Source organism: Octodon degus, unplaced genomic scaffold (genome assembly GCF_000260255.1).
Source record: "Octodon degus isolate 3935 unplaced genomic scaffold, OctDeg1.0 scaffold00004, whole genome shotgun sequence".
NCBI classification, from domain to species: domain Eukaryota; kingdom Metazoa; phylum Chordata; class Mammalia; order Rodentia; family Octodontidae; genus Octodon; species Octodon degus.
In genome coordinates this window covers 24,367,194-24,391,324 of record NW_004524580.1, presented here as the reverse complement: position 1 = coordinate 24,391,324, position 24,131 = coordinate 24,367,194, and the positions used below count along the sequence as shown (strand labels likewise).

General features: G+C 44.7%; 1 protein-coding gene across 1 annotated transcript in view; it reads left to right on the top strand.

Moving 5' to 3' along the window:
• Window positions 1-23,908, top strand: part of Hal (histidine ammonia-lyase) — a 25,272-nt gene extending 1,364 nt beyond the window's left edge. The window contains exons 2-20 of the mRNA XM_004623802.3: window positions 15-75; window positions 162-189; window positions 565-639; window positions 727-799; window positions 1,016-1,082; window positions 1,342-1,379; window positions 2,013-2,138; window positions 3,736-3,875; window positions 5,775-5,822; window positions 6,441-6,588; window positions 7,431-7,526; window positions 7,623-7,681; window positions 9,044-9,124; window positions 11,718-11,783; window positions 11,860-12,025; window positions 13,839-13,973; window positions 20,648-20,756; window positions 20,854-20,923; window positions 22,759-23,908. Of these exons, the coding sequence (XP_004623859.1) occupies window positions 15-75; window positions 162-189; window positions 565-639; window positions 727-799; window positions 1,016-1,082; window positions 1,342-1,379; window positions 2,013-2,138; window positions 3,736-3,875; window positions 5,775-5,822; window positions 6,441-6,588; window positions 7,431-7,526; window positions 7,623-7,681; window positions 9,044-9,124; window positions 11,718-11,783; window positions 11,860-12,025; window positions 13,839-13,973; window positions 20,648-20,756; window positions 20,854-20,923; window positions 22,759-22,899 (1,727 nt within the window). The 3' untranslated portion in view covers window positions 22,900-23,908. The remainder of the gene's footprint in view (window positions 1-14; window positions 76-161; window positions 190-564; window positions 640-726; window positions 800-1,015; window positions 1,083-1,341; window positions 1,380-2,012; window positions 2,139-3,735; window positions 3,876-5,774; window positions 5,823-6,440; window positions 6,589-7,430; window positions 7,527-7,622; window positions 7,682-9,043; window positions 9,125-11,717; window positions 11,784-11,859; window positions 12,026-13,838; window positions 13,974-20,647; window positions 20,757-20,853; window positions 20,924-22,758) is intronic.
• Window positions 23,909-24,131: the final 223 nt, after the last annotated feature.

Sequence of the window (24,131 nt, the reverse complement as noted above, 5' to 3'; positions counted from 1 at the left end):
GCTTCTTGTTTCAGTCATAGAAGGCGATGTGATGTCACCAGACTTCATTCCTTCTCAACCAGAAGGAGTTTACCTGTATCCTTTCCTACGGGCCCAATGGTCACCTCTGGGGACCTGGGGTTGTTCCACAGTGCCCAGCATTTTCCTTTACCTGGCTTCAGATACAGCAAGTACCGGGAACCTGAAAAGGTAAGCTACAAGCCACATCCTTTTTTATTGAGAAAAGCAAGTCCCTGACATAATATGAAACAGTGGGCCATGTAAATATGATGTAAAACGGGCTTAAAAACTACACATCTGGGCAGGCTTTATTGTTCTGCGCAGCAGGGTTAGGCAGCCTGGAAAGGGACTGCCCAGCTTCCTGCAGGAAAGCTATCTTTTTAATTAGCACATTAATGTTTATTTTAAGAGGGGAAAACCCCACTAAAACCAATGATAGAAAATTTCAAAATGCACATTAATGTCTCATCACAGTAGTAAAATCTCCAAAGCATCAAAATGACATTCTGCTTCATGGTAGAGCAATTAGGTTGTTCACACTGACCGAGATCCCTTTTTGCACAGTATATCGATTTAGATGGGGACAACCTGACCACGGAAGACCTGGTCAACTTGGGAAAGGGACACTACAAAATAAAGGTATGGGGGAGGGCACAAAGAAGTTGTGGATGTTTCCGCTGGCCACGAAGTCCTCCACATGCCTGGTTCTGACTGACATTTTCCTAGCTCACTCCAGTTGCTGAGCAAAAGGTACGGCAGTCCAGGGAAGTCATAGACAAGATCATAGAGGAAAAAACAGGTATCTTTTCCCTTATGTTCTAATTTTTTTTTTTTTTTTTTGCGGAACCAGGGATTGAACTCAGGCCCTTGCACTTGCCAGGGAAGTGCTTATACTACTGAGCCATCTCCCTGGCCCCTCTTAAAAATCTTTTTACAGACCAATAAATAAATAAATTAATTAAGTAAATCCCTTCTGCATCTAATTGTACACTGTTGTTTTCTTTTTTTATTCTAGTTGTTTATGGCATTACTACAGGTTTTGGGAAATTTGCCAGAACTGTAATTCCTGTCAATAAACTACAGTAAGTTTGAAAGACATGTACATTCATATTCCACCTTCCTTGTCTGAAATTTTGCTTTTTCAACCAGGAAAATCACTGGCATTTGCCTCAGTTTACAGGTGACAGGGAGAGGCTTGGGGAGATCGCATGCAAACTGACAGTGAACGCGGGCTGGGTTCTTCCACTGCGTCCGCCAAGGATCTGTTCTTCCTTCATGCTCCCAGGGAGGAAAGATTTCAGCCTCCAGGAATCTAAGCATGTTTTTACCTTTCTCTTCCAGGGAACTTCAGGTCAACTTAGTTCGCTCCCACTCTGCAGGTAAATCATTAGAAGCACCGGGTGCCTCCTGGCTTATGTTGGATTAGATGACTAAAACTCAGTGCAGGGTGAGCCCTCGGCCACTGCCAGCAACAGCTAATTTGTCCCCGGCACACTGCAAGGGCAGGTGCTGCACCAGGGGAGGGGCAGAAACTGTGGGACCACAGGGTTTTTTTTTTTTCTGCCAAAGCTCAGAACAGCACACAGCCAAGCAGAGGGCTGGACTTGGGAGGAGAGCACGGACCCAAACTGCAGACAGGGTGGGATATGCAGGAGACAAGAGAAGACTGAAATGTGGGGAATGAATCAGGATGAGCCAGGCAATAGAAGTCTATCTAGACACTGCAGCCTCTAAGATGAAAGAGATTATGCCATGAAGGCTGATGCTCTCCTAAAGGGGTGGGGGAGGCCGGGGGTGATCCCTGAAGTGTTGCTGGGAAGGGAACCAACCGAGGCTCTGTCTTGGAAGGCCAATGCTTTGAGAAGTAGGACAAGCGTGGGAGAGCCATGCTGCTGGCTGCAGAATGTGGGGAGAATCCCGTGCTGAAGAGGGAAGGATCTGAGGGATGGAGCCCACTGGGAAGTGGAGAAGGCTTTGGTTTTCCTGGAGCAAATGCCAGTGTTGCTTTGTAGGAGTTGGGAAGCCGTTCAGCCCTGAAAGGTGTCGGATGCTTTTGGCACTAAGGATCAATGTCTTAGCCAAAGGATACAGTGGCATTTCCCTGGAGACCCTCCAACAAGTTATTGAAATATTCAATGGTAAGGCGACGAATCCCAGAGCAGACTTCCACAGAGGCTGTGTGTGTCCTGCAGGGCAGACTTGACTGGCGCCATACTGAAGCGCTGGCTGGGAAAACATGAGTGGAAAATGGGCCCAGAAAGGCAGAGGACGGCTAGGGAGAGAGGAGGGGTAAAGGGGGCAGAAACAGTCCTGGGAATTATAACCGTCCTACAGCACCCTTCACTGAGCTATGAGAGTAGAGTGAAATTGGGCGAGGCAGCACACACTGGTAATTCCAGTGTGTAGACTTGGGGGGACAATAGAGGAGGGCCAAAAGCTTAAGGCAAGTATGTATTGTAGAGTAAAACCCTGCCTTAAAAAATAATGTTCATAAAAAATGAAATAAGCCCTTTAAGTCTGCACCAGACACAACACTGATTCAGTGGTGTCCATGTGATTGCAGAAGTCACACCCAATCATGCGGGGACTATAATAGTTTTGGATGATGCCCTCCACCCCACCCCACAGACCACTTCAATAATCCCCAAGGATAGCTGGGAATCTGAAGTCTCCTCAAGGATAGCTGGAAATCAGGTGATCTCCCAACTAGATTTACACACAGACATTCAACCTCTTGCTAAGGGGAGCAGAGATGTGAACAAGGTAAATGATTCATGAATCAGGAAGCCACCGTAATGGCCACGCTTTGTGCAGTGCACCACTGCGGCACCTCCTGTGATGAGGGATTAGATTTGCAATGCTTGGGGAGCCCCGTCCCTCTCACATTTGAGGACAAACTGAGGTCAGTGTAGGAGGAGCAGAGCTTCACGGAGAGCAGGCCTCATGCTCGGGCTCCTGGGCCAGGGACACACGTCACACATAAGTACCAGTGCCAACCAGCAAAGGGCTGTGTGGTGCTCGATCTCTAGTGGAGCCCTATTTCCGTAATTTGGGGGGAAGTTCTCACAAAACAGTACATGTTCACTTATAAGGGGTGAAGGGGTGGCAGATTGGGTGCCTGGCAGATACAAAGAGACTAAGTTGCCTGTGACTTCACCTTCCCAAGGAACCCGTGTCAACACTTTGGGGTACCCTGACCTTCTAGAACATGTCATGTGAATGTTGTAAAGTAGACATTTTTATGTTTCCAAAGATTCTCCAATAGCTTTTGATGGCTACATACCATTTGATCACACAAGTGCCCCTTCATTTCATATTTAGATAATTTCTAACTTTTTATTCTTTTTTTTTTCTAACTTTTTATTCTTATAGACAAGGCTGTAATGAACAACACCTAAATCTTTTTTTTTAACCCCTACTACCTATTGTGTCTTTGACATACATGGCTAGAATTTCTAGACTGGAATTATTCGGTCAGATTAGTGCTTGCACTATGGGTGTGGGATAGCCTCCTTCCTTCTCTCCTTCCCTCCTCTTGTCGTCCCCGGCCCTCTCTTTTGTAGCAGCCCAGCTAGGTCCCTGAAGCATTTGGTGTGCTTGGGGAACTGTCTCTGCACACGTATTTATGACATAAAGTGATCCTTGTCGTAGGTTGGACGGTCTTCACTGGTGACACAAAGATTGCCAGAGCCAAGTGAGTCCCCTTGAAGTCACAGGTGCCTGCTTCTCCCGCAGCCTCCTGCCTGTCCTACGTCCCGGAGAAAGGAACCGTTGGTGCCAGTGGAGATCTTGCCCCACTCGCTCATCTTGCTCTTGGGCTTATTGGAGAAGGGAAGATGTGGTCTCCAAAGAGCGGCTGGGCAGACGCCAAATACGTAAGACATTATGAGGGCACCTGTCCACAGTGGACGCCGGGTACTTTCGCATGCTTCCTGTCACTCTAGCTATGCAACAGCCCAGTGAGTACGCCAGTGAGTATGTCTCTCTTATGTGAGAGATGAGATGACTCCGCCTTGGGAGCCAAACTAGGTCAGGGAGTTCCCTTCCTTGACAGTCAGTGGCCTAGATTTGGAGGCCACAGCAGTGAGACGATACAGCTACTAGTGCTACTGAAGAGATTCTGCACCCGCAGCACCTGCAGTGTCCACTGGTCCCAACTGTCACACCTTGTCACAATCGTATGTAGGGGTTGGTCTCACTGGCACGGGGCTGTGGAGAATAGTTCTTCCACATACTCTGGAAAGCAGGTTCCATTCTTCCACAAGCTTCCTCCTTGGAAAATAATCAGAAAAGACTGCTTTTTATAAAGCCTTATTGCTTTCTTTATCTGTCCCCAACTTCTAACAGAGCAGCCCAAAGCATCACTTTACAGTGCTTGCCTGGCAAGCACAAGGTCCTGAATTTGCTTCTAGTGTCCCCACCCCCCAAAAAGGCATCATTTTAAAAGTTATTTCCAATCCATTCCTGGGAGGCTATGTAGCAATGAGTAAAGGGGGCAGAGGGCCAAGGAGGATGAACAGATTAAGGAACTAGATTATTCCCCAAGGGGACATGGGTTCTATATCATTTTCCTTCTGTGCTGCCTCTTCTTGATTAATTCTCTATGGATAGCATTTCCCCAACCACCTTCACAAAGCCTCCAGCCTGACCTTCCTAAACAGCCAATCCAGCCGTGTTTTGGTTAAATCTGTAATGCTTGCCCTTATCCTTCTGATGAAGTCTAGACTTAATGTGGCTTCAGAGGCGTGTTTGACCCATGACCCCCTAATCCCTCCTACCTGCATACTCTCACTGAGACCAGAGGTTGCCTGCAGCTGGAACGCACCAGATTCTAGGCAGAGGCCCCCACAGGCACATTCTTCTCCTCTGCAGCTGCCTGTTTCCTGTTTCTCCTTCCAACGAGCCCTCTAGGAAGCTGCCCACTCTGCTCTCTTGTTCCTTTTCTCCAGCTCCCTGCAAGCCCCTTGGTGCCCTCATTTCCTGCCCTCCCAGCAGCTCATGTGATTGTCCCCTCTATTCTTCCACCACCTCAAGCACCCAGCACTGTCACTCTCATTGCTCCTGAGCTTGTCTGGCTCTATTTGTCCTACTCTCAGGTTCAGCCCAACAGCCAGAGAGAGCCAGGGTGTTCAAATCTTCCTGCGAAATGGATCTCCTAAGAGATCTGGCTCTGTCTTTTTCTGGCTTTAACTCCTTTCTTCATCCCAAGAGGGACCTTCACTCAATGATTCCTTTTCCTTCTTTCATCTGAGAAAAGTATTCTCCTTTTCTCCAGGACCCTGTGTCTATGTGGCACACAGATTCCCAATCTCCTCTTCACTGCATGTGCTGCACAGATTTGCCACCCATAGCCTGCTTGGAGGTTCTGCCAGTGCTTAGAGCAAGCAGAAATGAAGTCACGGGACTTTCTAGGTCAAGCTCTGGAGGCAGGGCACAGGGACAGAGCGTGAGGAGCCCAGCCTTAGCCTAGGGCAGCCACATCTGCAACCCGCAGCGCAACAGGTACAAGCATAATGCGAATGACCTAGAAACCAAAGTTGGTTGTGTAGACAATAGACCCCCATTGTCTACATACAAGAATTATCTCCAAGGTAAGTTTGCTTTTAGACTAAAATCAGAACTAGAGACTAGAGCAGAAAACATGAACAGAACCAATTCATTCACACCAGATCTTTTACAAAATGGACTTTGGGACCTAAAGATCTTTAATTGGATCCCATAAGAAATGAGTTACAGGCTGACATTTCATTTGATGCCTTTAAATCTCTCTATAGGTCCTGCAAGCCCATGATCTGAAACCAATTGTTTTGAAACCAAAAGAGGTAAGGCAATTCAAGGAAAATTTGTTCATGTCAACAAGTCTTTATGTGTGTACTCTATTCCGACTTTATATCAGTCTCACTGGCTCCTTAACAAGAAACACAACTCACATGTTAGTTGAAAGCTGCCCACTGGAGCAGTGGCCCTCTTGTGAGCTTCTAAAAGATTCTTCATGCCACAAGTGTTGGCAAATCTCTTAGGGACTTAGACTTCAAATCTAGTTCTCTAAGCCCCTCTGAGAGATGCCGCTCTAAGCCAAAAGGCTTGGACCAGAATAGTTTTTGGATAACTTAGCCATAGGTGTGAGACACTGAAGAAGACTGTGACGTAATAAAGAGCTAACCATCGCATTGCAGTCCCTGCTCCCGAGTTACAAGGCTGCCTTGAGATGGGGTCACCCTACAGACGCTCTGTTGGCCAGATTTATGTGAATGAGCCCACATCTGGTGGCACACATTCCTCAAGTGTCTAAATAAACAGCACTGCCCTGCACTTCAGAAAACAGATAAACAATCTTGCTGACCAGCTCATGTTTCTCTTACGAAAGCAAAATATATAAAAGCCACTTGAATGAAGGTCTATTACAATCAACTTAGGAAATTTTCTCTCCTTCCCCAAAGGGCTTGGCGCTCATCAATGGGACACAGATGATCACGTCCCTGGGCTGTGAAGCTGTCGAGAGAGCCAGTGCCATCGCCCGGCAGGCTGACATCGTGGCAGCCCTAACCCTTGAGGTGCTGAAGGGCACCACCAAAGCCTTCGATACTGGTCAGCAGGGTTCTTCATTCGACTGCTCATTCAGCCAGAGCTTGGGGTGGGGGGCAAGTTGGTTGAAGTCTTTAGACATTGGAGTGGTGGGGTCCAGTGTTTTGCCAGATGGAGAAAACCCAGGTTCCCCTGGCACCCAGTACTACCACAGCCTTCTCCAAGTTCTGCCATTTTCAGTCCTTTTAATGACCACATGGTATAGACACTGACCTGGAGAGTTAAGTGACCTGCCCCAGGTTATGCAATGTGTCAAGGGGCCCAGGAGATGGCTCAATGGAATAAACGCTTCCCTGGCAAGCACAAGAGCCTGAGTTCAATCCCTGGTTCCGGGGGGGAGGGGGAGGGGAGCAGTGCCATGTGGGAGTGGAACCAGATAATGGTGAGCAATGTGTCAAGCTAAGTGTTTTAGGAATCTTCTTGCAAGACATTAAAACTAGAGCTGGATTAGCATTGGCCTTGATTAGAAAACTAGGAGAGGAAAACTACAGGAGTAGCTTCTGTAGAACGTAGCGAATGTCTTCCTAGGGTGAGAAGTAGGACTGTCTAAAAGTGACTTAGTTAACTCGGGCCACTACTGCAGTTCCCTGCTGTTATTGACCCAGTTCTTTCAAAGGTGGGCTCAGAGTACTGAGTCCAATTCCAAGTGAGCTCAATGCATAGTTTGTGCTCAGATATTTAAAGTAGAAAGAGTAATATCTGTAAGGACTGTTTCAATTTTGGAAGTAAGTTTCTAATTTTGCGTGGTGGGTAAGGACCCCTGAGACTTTTGAGGCTGCCAGCACCTTAATTGGTTCATTGCAATGTCAGGATTGCTCCGAGCTTTCCCCCTTTCTCCATTCCAGACATCCACGCTGTTCGGCCCCATCGTGGGCAAATCGAGGTTGCTTTTCGATTTCGGTCACTTTTGGACTCGGATCACCACCCATCGGAGATAGCAGGTCTGACACGTTTGCGTGAGTGGGGGAATTTGGTTACGCAGTCCGTGGGAAGAGGTGCTAATTTGCTCCTCCCCGTCTTCCCCACCCCTCCCACAGAGAGTCACAGGTTCTGCGACCGTGTTCAGGATGCATACACCTTGCGCTGCTGTCCCCAGGTAAAATCAAAAAGCCAACAAAGGTTCTTCACTTTCCTCAAGTTCAGGGGAGAAAGACAGAAAAAGAGGAATGTGGTAGAAAACCATGCTGTGGCCAAGGAGAAGCCAAATTTTTTATTATCTTCATTAAAAATCATGTGTGTCATGCTTGCTTTCTCTAACTATAAACTTTCCACTCTGGATGCTAAACTGTTTCCTTATGAACTCTCAGATTAACTTCTTCTCAGAGTCCAGTGGACAGCCCACTGTGTTCACTGAGCGCAGCAGCTAAGGGGGTCGAGTTTTACTGGTTCCCCTGCACTGGGGAACCCCCTTTCGTGTAGGAGTTATTTCCATGAGCCGACTGATAAGAGGCATTTTAAGAAACAGTATCACCTCGTGTTACATTCTGGAACATCAAGGGTGTGACAGAGTCCTCCCCCGCTTCCTTCTATTCAGCACGTTCTTTGCTAGCAAGCTGATTAAACAACAGATCAAAAATATCCCCAGGAGGCTGGGGACTGTAACACAGAGGTAGAGCCTTGGCCTAGCTTATGTGAGGCCCTGGCTTCCCTCTCCCGGACCAGGAAAAGAAAAGACTATGAGAAAGAATCATCAGATTGACTATATTGAAGACTATGTCCTGGTGTACAACCTCCTTATTATTCTCCGAGTGACAGCCGACCACGAGGCAGAGGCTTCATCCCACTTTGCACCTGGGAAGCGAGGCTGAGAGTTAAGTGCCTTATGCAAGGCCACTGAGCTAGATCCTCAAGTTTCTTGACTTCTGAGAGAAGCCAGACAGCAGACAAGATCATAAAGCACATGGCTGACCTTGCGCCTGGCTCAAGTTGGGGGCGATCTTACTTCTATACCTCTGGATGGTGCCTCTTCTGAGGTAGCACCTTACCCTCCTGACTTAGCCTCTTGGACAGCACCCTCCCGATGATCTCTGAGAGTCACATCTGAGAGTTTGTGTGCATTGTCTTAGATTCTTCTCCCAAGCTGTAAGGTCCATTCCATTGCCTGTTTTCTGATTCTATTTCTGCTTTAACTGTAAACAAGTAACTTGCCCTCTTTCTACCCCTAACCCTTTGTGTCTGGAGTTGACATCCTTTCTCCTATGCCATGCTGTTCTGTGTAGATTACTCTCATGTGAATGCGTTTCGTAATTGATTTATTCTAATTTATTGATTTATTCTAATTTATTTATAAATCTCAAAAGATTTATCAGAGTTATCTTCATATTCTAATTGAGCCAAGTATAACTTTCATAGTTATAACTGCAAAGCACTTTCCAGGGGAAGACTAAAGATACTATAAGAATACTGGTACCCTTAATGGAATAAATTGGTCATGTGTCTTATTTTGGTTGTATTTTAGGTCCATGGTGTGGTGAATGACACAATAGCATTTGTGAAAGACATTATTACCACAGAACTGAATAGTGCCACAGATAATCCTGTATCCTCTGAATGTCCTCTAATCTTCGGTTATAGATCTCCAGCTGGTAATTTTAGGATCTGCCTATGTGATCACTGTGTGAAACATCTCAGTTCTATTACTCCTTGCCATAGGTAAATGTGTAAGTCCCTGAGGCTCAGGGTTAAGTGACTTTCTCCAAGTCAGAGCTGGCAAGTGGCAGACACAGGCCTAATGAGTCTACTTTCAGATTCTGAGTCTAACATGTTGTACTTTCCAAACTGACCCATGAGAGATGAAGGGAGAGAACTCCATTCCTGGCTGAGCTAAGTCATGAAGCTAAGGGACCCAAAGCCCACTGCTGAGGTCATTCGTGGTAGGATGAAGTATGAAGACCCACATCACAAACACGATTTTGGAGACCCGTAGGTTGGCTTCCTGAGCGCAGGCCTTGCTGGTTCTAATGAGGCCAGATGCACTAAACAGGAAGCAGCATTCAAACACTGACAAAGTGTGTTGAGAGTTATTCTTCTCCCATCCCAAGTTTTCACTTTTAAGCAGATGGTAGTCAAGCCCACTCTTCCTATGTCTGCCCAAAGAATGACGCGAATGCTTCCATTTCTTGAGGATGGAGTTCTCTTCTCCTTAGTGGGTCTCTTGCCCCAGAGCCATGTGGTTTTTCTGCTAGTTTAGTTCTCTACAGGGCAGGTGATCAGGCAGGGAACAGACTTCAAGGGGAAAACGCTGCCTTTGAAGGTAGCCGAATCTCTTAGGAATCTATTTTTCCTTTTCCACATCTGCCTTGGTTCTTACTGTTGGAGAAAGTGCTGAGTTAGTACAGCACAGATTAACAGGGGTTGCGCAATATCTGTGTCGCCTTTCCTGACAGGAATACCTTAGAGGTGTTTTGTGTCGCTCAGATTGCTTCACTGCTGATCCAAACACATGTTAAGTAGTCTACAGGACTGTGGCTCTCTCAACACCAGAAGACTAGTAGTTTTCACAAAAGTTACATAATCTCATTTCAGGTATCCATTCTTACATGGTGAGGGAGTGGTGTCTATTATCCACTTACATAACTTCAACCTTAAAGAATATGTTATAGAATTAAAAAAAAATCTCTAGGTGACTGGGATATCAGAGACTGGGATAAATCCCTATCAAATTTTTCTACTACCACTTACCTCAGCAAGAATTGTAGCCAGGAGTCCTTTAGTTTCTCATAAAAGTTTCTTAACTAGATGAACTTGCAATAACCTAATAGTTGAGAGTCTCCTACAGTACTGATCTTTATCTAAGCAAATATGTTGCCCAGTTGCATGTTGCACATGCAAAGCACCTATTATGTCATGTTGGCTGTTGTAAGAGTTAATGTTCTATTGCTATAATTTAGTAGCAAATAGACATGGAATACCAAAGTGACAAGAGAATTGGTGCAGAGAGTAATTGCTACACAGAGTCAGAGCCTAGAGGGAAGAGCAGGCCTGTGGTTGGGGCAGGCTCCAGGACAAGAGTAAGTGGCACACCTAATGGACCATGTTCTATGTGCAGAAGGAGTCTCTCCAAACTTCCCAAGCTGACGTAATACACGCATCTCTAACGCTGAAAATCCGAACCTTTCTCTCACACAGTGAGCTCCAGGTCAGTCGCTAGGGAACAGGGGTCCCTCTGTGTATGTAGGAGCACGGGCCCTGGACCCCTCTGAGGATAACCAAGATCTGCCAGTGCTCAAGTCCTTTATATCAAGGGGTACCATACTCCCAGACAACCCACACAGATCCCCCATATATTTTAAGTCATCTCTAGATTACTTCTCATACCCAATGTAATACAAATATGATGGCCATAGCAGTTATGTTTCAACCTGAGACTGGTTGAATCCACAGATACCAAACCTTTTGGTGTGGAGGGCCAACTATATTCTTTAGCCCAGTGAGCAAAAATGGCTTTTTAGGACCAGAATGAAAGGTCTGCTACAGTATCTCCCTAAAGCCTGCTGGTTTTAGGAAAGTATCGTAGATTGGCTTTATCTCTGAGAGCAAGACTATTTAGTGAGTCTGAATCTGCCTCCTGTTTAAATGGATTTGTGGGGACCATCAACAGCCATCTGTTGGTGAAGGCTGGTGCAGGATCACCGGGTACAAAGTTTGGAAAATATCGCAGCACTGCCTGCTTCAGACATTTCAGAGATTCCTCACCGGCAGTCTTCCCCTCAAGGGACTCTTCTCTGGAGCATAAGCTCTCTGTCCTGCTGCAGAAATAGAATTTGTTCTCAAACAGGCAGCTTGTTTCCTGTTCTTAGTTTCATCTTATAAACTTTCTGAGTGCAGAGATTAACCACAAGGCTAGCACAGTTACATCGCCTGAGAAGCTTTAATCTCAAGAGAAGGCACCATTTATGCTCCTGTGTCTTTGGCCCCAGATGGGTATACATTGTTTACCTTAGATGTGTTTTTGTAATTGTTTTGCTTTTGTACTCCTTCATATCAACACTCTGGTAAGAAAACGCATCTCTTTCCTTTTACCCCATATCTGCACAAAGACGCCATTCCAATGTTAAGCATAAGTGGGTGGGATTGGGTTACATTTGACGTCATCCACAAGTGTTACGTTCAGCCTTAACCTGTTTTGAAAGATGGTCTTTGCCAGCAGGGGAGAGACAATTTCTGGAGGAAACTTCCACGGTGAATACCCAGCCAAAGTAAGCTTTCAAAATTTGCTCCTGGCCCGGAACCCATGTTCCTATATAAACTGACCGAATCGAGGCGTTCTTGCAGGCCCTGGACTATTTGGCCATTGGCGTCCATGAACTTGCCGCGATTAGCGAAAGAAGAATTGAAAGGCTCTGTAATCCCTCGCTCAGCGAGCTGCCCGCCTTCCTGGTGGCCGAGGGCGGGCTCAACTCCGGGTTCATGATTGCGCACTGCACCGCCGCCGCCCTGGGTAAGCCGCTGCCGGCCCTGAGCTCAGGCTGCCCACCTGAGAGGCCCGGGATGGAAGCATCCAATCCTGCCTTTGAATGAGATCTCGTCTTTACCACTTTTATTTCCATCCTCACTTAGAATGAATGTAGCAGAGCGGCTCCTTTAGCACGATTTAGAAAAGAAATATATAAATTGTTACACTCGGAAACACAATCTGATAATGAGAATGTAAACGGACGATTGCTTTGTGGAAAGCAACCGGGCATCGCTTCACTGTTCCAGTTGTGTTTTGTTTTGTTTTTTCCAAACTTAATTTGACAACCATCCAAAGGAGAAAAGACAAAGATGCTTATACTTAACAGTGAATCTTAAGCCAGCCTGAATGGTTAAACTCTAGATACTTTGTGTCAGCTATCCCAACCCCCTCATAGAGAAAGACATAAATGCACCGTACAAAATGCCTGCAAGAAGCAACAGGCCCTCTTGGCAAGTTAAACCTCAGTATAGCTGGGTTCTTACTGCACAGTGTAAGGGCCAGGTACAAGGAGCTCAGTGGAGCAGGCCTGGCACAAAGCAAGTGCCAGGGTCTCACTTGTAGCCAAGCTGTTAATATTTCCATTTTGGGAACAAACATCTAGAGATCTGCAAAGTCAGCTGATGTGGCCAGTGCTGCACAGCCAAGCAAATGCAAAGGGGACTTCAGGCTCTGGCACTGTAGCTCCCAAAGCCTGGCCTCACGCCAGTGAATGAAGATCTCATGTTAAGCAATATTTAATCCTACAATATGGCTGCCACATTGAACAAAAAGATGGGACAGCCAGTTAAGTTTGAATCGTTTGGGACTTATTCTCAACGATCATTTGGGTTTTGTGTGAAATCCAAACTTAATTTATCCTATATTTGCTCTAATAATCCTTCCCCAAAAGGCAAGAATTAACCCAGAAGGTGGTTGATTCGGAACACTGAGGCTGGATTTGAATCCCAGCGCTCTTGACTAGCGGGCTCACATCAAGTCTTTTAATGCTACGGTTCCTCAGTTTACCCCTAAGTAAGATGAGGATGATAAGTCTATGTGGTGGAGCTGTTTTTAGGATTAAATGGATTAGTGCATACAAAGCATTGGGACTGCCCTACGTGGTGGTGCATGCCTGTAATCCCAGCACTCACACAATGCCTATAATCCCAGTACTCGGCAGGATGAGGCAGGACAAGAAATGTGTTTGAGTTTGACCTCTTATGACTTCCGCAGCTGTGGAGGGAAGGTTCTTGGTAGAGTAGTCCTGAGACCACAGAGTGCTGTCACTGTCAAGCTAACAAGACCCCTGAAACATTGATACCCACAATCAAGTTTGGAGGTGCTAGAGTAGGAGTCCCCTCACCTCCCAAGGATGTCTCTGGTTACGTGAACTCTGTACCCCCACTTCTTTCACGTTGACCTATCCTTCCTTCCTTCCTTCCTTCCTTCCTTCCTTCCTTCCTTCCTTCCTTCCTTTCCTTCCTTTCCTTCTTCCTTTCTCTCTCTCTCTCTCTCTCTCTCTCTCTCTCTCTCTCTCTCTCTAACAAGTGAGGGTTGAACCCAAAACCTTTGCACTGAGCTACATTCTTAGTCAGCTATTTATTTATTTATTTATTTATTTATTTATAATTTTGAGGCTTTGTCTCACCAAGTCACTAAGTTGCCCAGGCTGGGCTTGAACTTGCGGTCCTCCGAGTGCAGGGATTACTACACACACCACCACCCCTGGCTTCTGCATTGACAACAGGAAGCCGCATGACACTTGGGCAGTTCATCTTCACAGGAGGGCTTCTTAACTAGCTCTGCTCTCTTGCAGTTTCTGAGAGCAAGGCCCTGTGCCACCCCTCGTCTGTGGACTCACTCTCCACCAGCGCTGCCACGGAGGACCACGTCTCCATGGGCGGGTGGGCAGCCAGGAAGGCCCTCAGGGTCATCGAGCATGTGGAGCATGGTAAGGCTGACTGGCAAGTCTGGGTGACAGAGCTGGTGGCTCCCAAAGGGGCGACCCCAAGGGCAGCATCCCCATGACCTGGGAGCAAGTTATTTTCAAGCAAATCCTAGTGTGCTATCATTTTTATTCCTATGAACTTTCTGTCTTAAATATGAATGCTTTCTTTTATACCAAGGAAGCCACTACCATATCCAACAAAATTCAGCAACATGTCTGGTCTTACACCAAATTTGTATTCGAATTTCTAGTTACAGAATCGCAGTATCTTTATGGTGGATTTGTTGAAATCAGAACTCAGCCAGCTGTTTTAAATTTGGTTGTCATGCTTTTGAGTTTCTTTGGATCTAGGGTAGTCCATTGTCTATTTTCATTGTTGTTGTTCTTGTTGTTGCTGTTGTTGTTTTGTCTTGTTTTATTTTGCTTCTTGTTTTCTCTCATGCTTTTGACAGATTGAAAAGCAGGTTAGTTTTCCTGCAGCAAGACTGATGCCCTGGACTTACCTGTTAGCTTCCCTGAGGTGTCATGTTTACCTTGTTCTTTGTCTCAGGCAATTGACCCTGAGGATTTCTATTTTACTTGTTTTGAGATAGGGTCTTACTGCATATATTGTTCAGGCTGGCCTTGAACTCACTATGCAGCCCAGGCTAGCCTTGAATTTGTAGCAATCCTCCCACCTTCTCCTCCCAAATCCTAAGTTTATTATTATAGGCATATTTCACCAGACCCAGCTACCATAAACATTTAATAACATTTAGGTCCAACCTGTTTGACAAGTGTGCATCACAAGGAGAGGTACATGAGACCACTCCCTCTCTGCCTTAGGTGCAATTTGTTTTTTCATGAAAATCACCTTCCTTGAGACATCCTCTAAATTCTTAAGTTTATGAAGCAACATTGCATAAATACTGTTGATAACAAGAGTATCGCTGTTTGAATATAAACATAACAAGTGAGTATTCTTTTGGCTTCAGCTGTTTGAACATAGAGAATTCAGTCAGGCACTTATGCCACTGAGCTGTCTCCCCAGGCCTAACATAGAGAATTCATACATCTTACCAGCCATCCATTTAAAGAGTACCGTTTATTCAATAGATACTATGAATTGGGGAGAAACTGTTCAAAAGAAAAGACAAACTGTGATGTGGAAAAGGAAGAAAGAAAAAAAGAAAAAATATATTTATACACAAGATAGTTAAGATAGTTACACAGCTAGTTTTTCTTAGTTCATTGGAATGATGTGTTCATGCCAACATTGTTTGGACAGGATGTCATGCCTATATCTTGTACTCTGAATGACTACTAAGAAGACAACAATATGCAGTGTATTAACTATCACAAGTGTCCTGCTAACCTGCTTTGAAACTGTTCATTACATTTTTTTTCTTCTAAAAAAAGTGTTCAGTTCAAGGGTGTTAGTATAGTCACCGGGCTATAGTGACCAACACCACAGTCAATTATAGGACATTTTCATGGCCTCCAAAGAGCCGTAAGCCTCGCATTCCCATTCTTTCTGTTCTCCCAGTGCTGGGCAACCACTAATATACTTTCTGTCTCTGTGATTATGCCCGCTTGGGCCATTTCACATCAGCGAAGCTGGGCGACATGTCACCTTGTGTGATGAGCTCCGTTCAACTAGCATGATGTTTCCAAGGTTCACTCCTACTGCAGCATAAGTCAGTGCTTCTTCCTCCATGATGACCAAAGTCGTTCTTTTGTGGGCATCAACCACATTTTATGTATCCTTTCATCACTTTCAGAGTACTCGGTTGCGTCCACCTTTTAGCTGATATAAGTAATGCTGTGGTGACCGTGTACGGATTGACATGTGGACACAGGGCTTCACTTCTCTAGGGTAGAACTGATGTGTCATACAATGGCTCTGCATTTGTCTTTTTAAGAAACTGCCAGACGTGTTTTCCAAGTAGCCACGTCCTGTTGCCTTCCCACAAGCCCTGTTCCAGGGAGTCGATTGCTCAACACCATCACCAGCACTTGTTAGCATCGACAATGTGTTGTACATGTTCGTTCTTCAGATGATTCCCCCATGGGACATGTCACCCTGACCAAAACCTTGAAGATTGCCCTTATCTGTCCTTGTCTCCTCTGCCCAGGCCATCTTCCAAAGACACCTACTCAATCCTATCATCTCCTGATTAATCTTGTTTTTACTACTGTTTCTCTATAGTCACTATCTAAACAAAACAAGGAGAGCTTTTGCAAGCAAAATGTAGACCCCACCAATCCCCTTGTTGAAAATTGCCAGTTACTCCCCAGGACTCAAAGCAAAGTCCTCCTCTCTTCCTGAGGCCCTGTGAAACCCGGAATGACCTGACCCCCTTGCTCCACCCTGTTCTCTTCCTTGAAATCACATTGTTGTTTGCAAACCTGCCAAAGAGCACATCGCTACCTCTGAACCTTGCTGGACCATCTGCCTGCAGTCCTGGACCCAGAGACTTCTCACATTTCCTGCCTCACTCCAGTGTGGGACTGGTCTTCATCTCCTATACCTTCCGCGAGAGCCCCAGCTAAAGGACCAGCTCCTCTTCTTTGCCCTTTCACTGTGCTTTCTAATAGCACTCAGTACCTGTGGGTCACTTGGGCTTCTTTGTCTCTCACAGTGAAGCGCAAGCTTTCCAAGTACTGAAGTTTCCCTTCTTCAAAGGGAACAGATGCATGAGTTCAGGTGGCAGGTATCTTGGAGGGAAGGGAATGCAAGGACAGTAGAAGCAGTCTTTGCCTAATGACAAGAACACAGGTATGAATTAGCCTTAGAGATAGATACATGAATGGAGTTCAAATTTTAAATCCTTGAGAATACATTTGCCATATATCTAAGTAGTACTGTTATTTATTTGCTCAGGATAGATTTGATTCATGTAACTTGTACTCTGTTAAGATGAAGAAAATGTCTGTCATAGTCACATCCCTACAAGACCCGGGAGCACCTAGCGTAGGGCTTGATACAGACTCGGCATTTAAATATTTGCATGGCTCTAAGTCCCAACTGTAGGGATCTACCTTATCAGCTTTTATCCCCTCCTTCTTCCACTTATATCAGGAAAGTTTGCCTGGCAAAAAGAAAACAAAACTAGCAACTTGTGTTACGAGGCTGTTCATCACTTAAGTTTATTTTGATTACAGAATTTTAGCAATCACCTTTAACTCTTGGAGTCCAGTAGCACAAAATATAAAGTATAAGATAAAAATCTGCTTATCACAGTGCCTAGTGATTGATCCTTTCCCAGGAAACTAGTGTGGGAGCACAGAAAGCGCTTCCCACCTGGTCGGGCGTCCAGGCCGCCACCACCACCCGTGAATTAAACAGTGAGTTCACTTGCCTTCCGCCCTCTTGGAAATTAAAGTTTACAAAAAGAGACAACCAGTAGATACCAGCTTGGCAAGCTTTTAAACCTTGTGAAAATTCTAACTGAAGAACAGGGTTGAAGGGTTTATATAACTTAATCTGATGTAGTGTAAAGAACTAAACTAGATCTAGTATAAAGGGAGCAGAAAAATCAATTCCAAAGGAATATTTAAGATTAAGGCGTGAGGGCCTGGGGAGATGGCTCAATGGAATAAGTGCTTCCTTGGCAAGCGCAAGGGACTGAGTTCAATCCCCGATTCTGCCAAAAAAAAAAAAAAAAAAAAAAGATTAAGATGTGAGCAACACATAGGGCTAATTAGTTGTGTGTGTGTGTGTGTGTGTGTGTGTGTGTGTACGGAACTCCTTAGGCAAGGGAAAGGAAGAGTATATGCATAAAATAAATTGGTTTTGAATGCATTGAGATGGTAAGAATTATAGGATATTCAGGTACAGATGCTAAGCTCAGGAAAGAACTGGGGTAATGATGAAGGTCAATGCTCTCTGTTAAGGTAGCTGAAAGCTACTAGAGATAAGAAAGGAGAACCCTGGGCTGGGGTGATAGCGGCTTAAGTGTCTGCCTGGCAAGCACAAGGTCCTCACTTCGATCCCTGACACCATTTGCCCTGATAAGAGAAGGACTTAAAATGCCACAACTGACTGGAAGAAGGAGGTGAACTTCTTCAAAGGGAATGGATGTATGAGCTCAGGTAGTAGGCAATTTGGAGGGAGGGGATACGAGGACTGTAGAAGCAGTCTTTTCCTAATGACAAGAACACAGGTATGAATTAGCCTCAGAGACAGATCCATGAACAGAGTTCAAACTTTAAATCCTCTAGAATATATTTGCCATATATCTAATTAGTACTGTTATTTATTTGCTCAGGGTAGATTTAATTCATGTAACGTGTACTCTGTTAAGATGAAGAAAACAATCTACGAAACTAGAAGATATTTCCATGATTCTTCAGATATATTCAGTACTTAAATTTTTTTTTTGAGGTTTGAAGGTGCTTATTAGGCCCCAGGATATGTGTTTATTTCAAAATAAATGAAGGTCCAAGGATATAGTACAAGGGTGCAGTGCCTGTCCGACAAGCACAAAGTCCTGAGTTTGATTTTGAGTACAAAAAGAAAAAAATAGTATAAAAATTCAAAACAAACAAGAAGTGTATAAGCAGCATCTAGCTAAATCAAGATACACTGAGCCCCTTTGCATGTTACCAAAGAAGGGCTCAGCTTTTATGTTCTAGTTGATGATTCTGGGGAGAACTGCTGGATAGCGAAGTGTTGCAGAAGTGCTGACTGGTTTTGCTGATATGTTTTACATTTCTCTGGTGAATATTTACTCCCCAGTTTTTTTCTGTTCTGGTGTTATCCACGAGACAGCCCTTCTTCTGAGGCAGTACCCCATCATTAATACTTCCCGAGTGTTCACTCTGGGCATTCAGTCTTGTAACCCATTTGGTGTGAACAACAACCCTAAGAGGCGGGTACTACTGTCATGGTACAGATCAGGAAACCAAAGCAGAAGTTAAGTAAAGGATCCAGAGTCATACTCCCTTCAATACCAGTGCTGGGTTTTAACCCTACATGTTGGTTCAGGTTGCTGTCTGAACCACTCCCTGCAATGACACAAAGTAAGCCAACAGGCTGTTTCATGACCCCGTTTGCAGGATTGCTGTGCATGTGCTCTCACGAAAATTCTCTCAGAGTGAAACCTTGTGAGTTGAGGATGTGGGACTGAGTCAGATCTTTGTAATTCCCATGAAGCTGGGGTTAGGCAATGAAGTTGTTCACTTGGCATTATGCCATTATTTATTCCAACCATCAAAGTAGCTTTAAATGAAAAAAGATCACTCTCTTACCCAATAACTCTCCACTCTTATTTCTTTGATCAAAACGATCACCTGGATTTCTACCTTCCTGTAAATTTTCAGCTGATTTTAGTCATGTTCTTCACTTGACTAGAAAGGCCTGGCACAAAGACCTTCACCAAAGACCTTCGTCAGAGGTTTGCAGGAGCCAGACAGTGAGCAAATGAGGCAGTGGGTGCCCCGGAGCTAGTGCCACAAACTCACCTCAAGCCTTTAAACTTGAAGATTCTTGGGCCTGAGGGAGATGGCTCAGTAGAGTAAGTGCTTCCCTGGCAAGCGCAAGGGCCTGAGTTCAATCCCCGGTTCCACCAAAAAATAAATAAATTAATTAAATAAACATAAAGACTCCCTAATCTGCTAAAACTGACATTCTAGAAATAAATAACTTCCCACCCTCAAAGTTTTGCCAGAAAACAAACTTTACATGGTGTTTTTTAAAACTAAAATCTGGTATGAAATGTGCCACACTTCGCAATAAATTTTGAAAATACTGAAAAATTTCAAATATTGAAAAACTTCATTGAAATCTACATTTCTCTATATTTGATATGGCCTAAATTATGAGGAATTATTAAAGAAGCATGGGACCAGTGAGATAGCTCAGTGGTCTTAAGTACCTGCTTAGGCAAGCTCAGGAAAGCACACAGGGACCGCAGTTCAATCCCTGGCACCACATCCTACTCCAGCCCCACCCTCAGCGTGGGCTGAGCTAGCCACAAAAAAAAAAAAAAAAAAAAAAAAGCAGAATTCAAAATTAAGCCACTCTGGACTCCATTTTTTTGCCAGGAGAGTAGTTTAGAGGCTTATAGTTGATCAGATCATTTAAGTGATGATTAACCCAAATGGAGTACTAAAAACATTTGACTTCTTGTCTTTCCATTTATGAAGAAAATTACAAACTCCACTTAATACAGAAAGGTCACAATGGCACAAAATGAATAATCCTGAATAATCCACTGTGGAATTAAGAGAAAGCTCAAGTCTCCTAGTCTGGCACCTACACTTCATTCCTGTGGATCTGGAAACTGAGAAATAAAAGATCTTGTTGAAAAGAAAACTTAGTTAATGGAGCTGGGCTCCAGGTCAGTGTTGGGCATTTGTTCTAACTTCCTCTCCTACCCAAATCTTGCTGACAAAACTTGGTGGAGGATGTGAACAGGGGAAATGATGGATTTTTCAGATATAGTCAAAGGGCCAGGTAACCGAGGTGCCTCTAATCTGTCCAGGTAAATGCCACAGTTCTCCCCTTCTCACCATTAAATATGCAGCAGAGGTGTTGGAAATACAGGCCGAACGTGATAATTGATACCAAGGCAACTGTATTTGACCAGAAGATAGAACCTGTTAGTTGGCTTGTAATCAACTCAGGTAGCTTCTGTTCCTCAAGCATGAAGTCAGATGTTAATCAGTCATTGTCTTGATATTTTTTGTTTTAGTCCTGGCCATTGAGCTTCTTGCAGCCTGCCAGGGCATAGAGTTTCTACGCCCCCTGAAAACAACCACTCCCCTGGAGAAGGTCTATGACCTGGTGCGCTCTGTTGTAAGGTAAAGTCAACAGGTCCCTGGGAGTTACACCATTTCAAACTGTGAACCTTGGCAGTTCTCGATGTTTGGCTGATGCGTTAATATGCTTTCTCTCTAGGCCCTGGATAAAGGACCGCTTCATGGCCCCGGACATTGAGGCCGCACACAGGCTGCTCCTCGAGCAGAAGGCAAGCAGGCCTCCAGATTACTTTTTAGTTTTGGTTGTTATGGGAAAGCAAGGTGGAAGGGATTGGAGAAGCATTCTTATTCTATTGTTTCCTTGCTATTTCTTGGCAGTGAACATAGAGGTACAGAGACAACTGGTAAGGGCACTGCAAAGCCAGCAGATGGTCTTTTACGGGCCCCATGTTGCACCCCAACATTGACTATCTAAAGCATAGAATCTGAAACAAATTTTAAGGGAGTTGTGGAACTACTATTTATGGAGAGAAATTGAGATGAAAAGATTGTAGACCTTGCCTTCCCAACATGTCCTGTTTTGTATGAAACAACTTTCTGTTCTAGTGATGTTAGCACAACTCCCACCACCAGGTAAGGCGCAATGGCCACATGGCCCTGGGTAGACAGTGAAGCCCAGGCTGTCCCTCCAAAGGGCTTTGAGCCCATCTCATGTTCTGATGCGGCCCTGCCCCTGTTTTTCTGAGTGAAATATGCCTTTACTGCTTATTTTCTCTGGTTATGTCGACCATAGACTTAGCTGATTGATACTAATCTCTCTGTCTCTGTCTCTGTCTCTGTCTCTCTGTCTCTTTCTCTGCCTCTCTGTGTCTCTCATTCTGTCTGTCTCTCTCTGTGTCTCTCTCCCAGTTTCTCTCTCTCTCATTCTCTCTGTCTCTCTCTCTCTTCCTCTCTTTCCCTCTCTCTCTCCTTTTAGTCTAGGTAAATATCATATTGCCTAGAACTGTGATATTGCCCTTTAGAGACTAGTGCCCAAACTACAACCTAAAACCTGTTATTTATCACAAAGCACCAACACTGCAATTAAACCTAAATACTGAGTTTAGAAAACACAACTCACACATTAATATCTTTTGTCTTAAAAGAAGAACAATACAGGTGTCATGAGTCCCCACCATTGTTCTAGAATCATTTGATTTCCCCCAGGACAGTTGCCCCTTTCCTCTTTGATCTTCACACCTCTCCTTTCTAAGCACATCTTATACTCTTAGAGAGAAATCCTATTATCTGCTACCAATTTTGTAGTGAGAGAAAAGTGTATGTGAACCTAGATGTGGAAAGAATGCATTTTCTAAGGTCATCAAGGAGGAACGACCCCTTGGCTATCCATGGTAATCAGAAAAAAAAGCAACTACAAACCAAAAACAGAGCTTTCATTTGAAAAAAAAAATGTTATGCTTAAAAGAAAACACATTGATGAGCCCAGGTAAAGGCCAAGACAGGATCTGAGGGTGTACTTCTCAGACCTGAACCTGCATGTCAATCTCCTGGCCATCCTGTGGAAGTGCAGGTTGGGATTCAGCAGGTCCAGAGCAGGTGCTGAGATTCTACCTGATCCCAGGTAATGCTGATGAGGCTGAGACCCAGCCTGAGAACCAAGAGTCAAAGGCACAGAGCCCCTGTGGTGTGGAAATAGAGCCTTGGAGAAATCCAATAAAGTGCCTCTTTTTTGTCATTCAAGACTTGCTTTGGAAAACACAGGCAGCTCATACCCATTAGCAGCCATCCCTAACTCATCCTTCCATGTGTCCATCTGGTCCATGCTGAATGTTGTAGATTCTCTTCATTGCTTGCTTGCTTGCTTGCTTTAGAAGAGAAAGCAGCTTTCAACACTCTTGGACTTTGTAATTTTAAAGCCTTTAGTGAAGCCAACAACCAATTGACACAAATCGTGTGTCAATGGCTCAAAATAAAAGCAAGCAAACAACCACCCTGGTTCCGCTCAGGTGCAGAGGATGTTTTGCCTTGTGATGAAGTTGATGTTTAGCAGCATGCAGAAGCACTGTGGTCAATATCTCAACTTTGTCGTGTCCTTGCTTCTCAGGTGTGGGATGTAGCATCGCCATACATTGAAAAATACAGAATGGAGCATATTCCAGAATCAAGGCCTCTGTCTCCAACAGCCTTTTCACTGCAATTTCTACACCAGAAGGCCACGAAAATCCCAGAGACGGAGGAACTTTAGTGGGCTTTGTCGTGGGTTAGTTCAGATGGTGTCCAGCTGAACACAAAGTAGTTCTGTGCTGAGAGAGAGAGCTGGGAGCTCTCCTAGGCAGGTGCAGTTCCCTCCTAACTCAGTTAGGACGGGAGCAGTCGTGTAACTGCTCAATCCAGCACTGTGTTCTTGTTCCACAGCTTGAGGTGCGCTGGGTGTTTGGGGGCTACAGAAGTTTTCTTTCTTTCTTAAAAGCATCAACATAACCACAATTGCATTAGATGGTTTTTAACTCTTAGCATTCGATGAACTCAAATTTGGAAGCAGATTGGCAGAGTTCTTTTCCAAAAAGTCAAATTTTGTGGACATTACTTTTTTATTTGCTTTGAGAAGCTCCTCCGTATTTGACTTTCTCTGGCTGGTTGTACTATGACAAATGTTCTTTAATGTGCATTCATAAATAACCATTTTAAGTCACAATTTGTTCTTAAGCTACTCTTTCTTCTGTTAGTTGATTCACAGTACAGAATAGCCAATAGGTCTTAAACCATTAAGTACAAAGGCATTAACACCCAAGAAGTCTTATGTAGAAAGGAATAAGGAGTGAACATAGAGGTTTTGCAATCTGGTGGTCCTTGAATTGTGTCTTTCACACTTAGCAATATCACTACACAAATTTCCTATATATGTTTGGTGATATGCCCAAGCTGGAGTTTGGGGTTAGTATTTATCACTTCCTGTGTGTTAGTACTCTATTCACACGTGTATGGTAACCCTGCTAAAAGGCCTCATCTCATAGATAAGCGACCTCTGGGTATTGACCAGCCCCATCCCTGTTGTGGTAATCATTAAAATGAGCCTTATTGACACAAGTTAGATGGATCTGAGGAAGTATTACCCAATCTGTGTTTTTCTCCCAAGAAGATAAAGGACCCTCTGGGAAGGCTTAGTGTAACTGGCCAGAGGGCAATGGGCCGGATGTCCTCTTGCCTTCCCAAGGCTGAGTGTGTGATCCTGCACCTATCTGTACAGTAGTGTGCAAAACGCTCCAAATGCTGATGTCACTGCCACTGGTCAAGCAAAGGACAGACATACTGGCCAGCTCACCTCATTGAGGACAGCAACAGTAGACCCAATACCGTGTTTCACAGCAGGACTGTTGCCCTTTAGTTATACCTTGTCCATGGGGAAGTTGAGCACCCAAGTAACTCTCTTGGTTCAGAAAGCAGAACACAGGCTGAGGAATGTGTTCCCTTATAGGT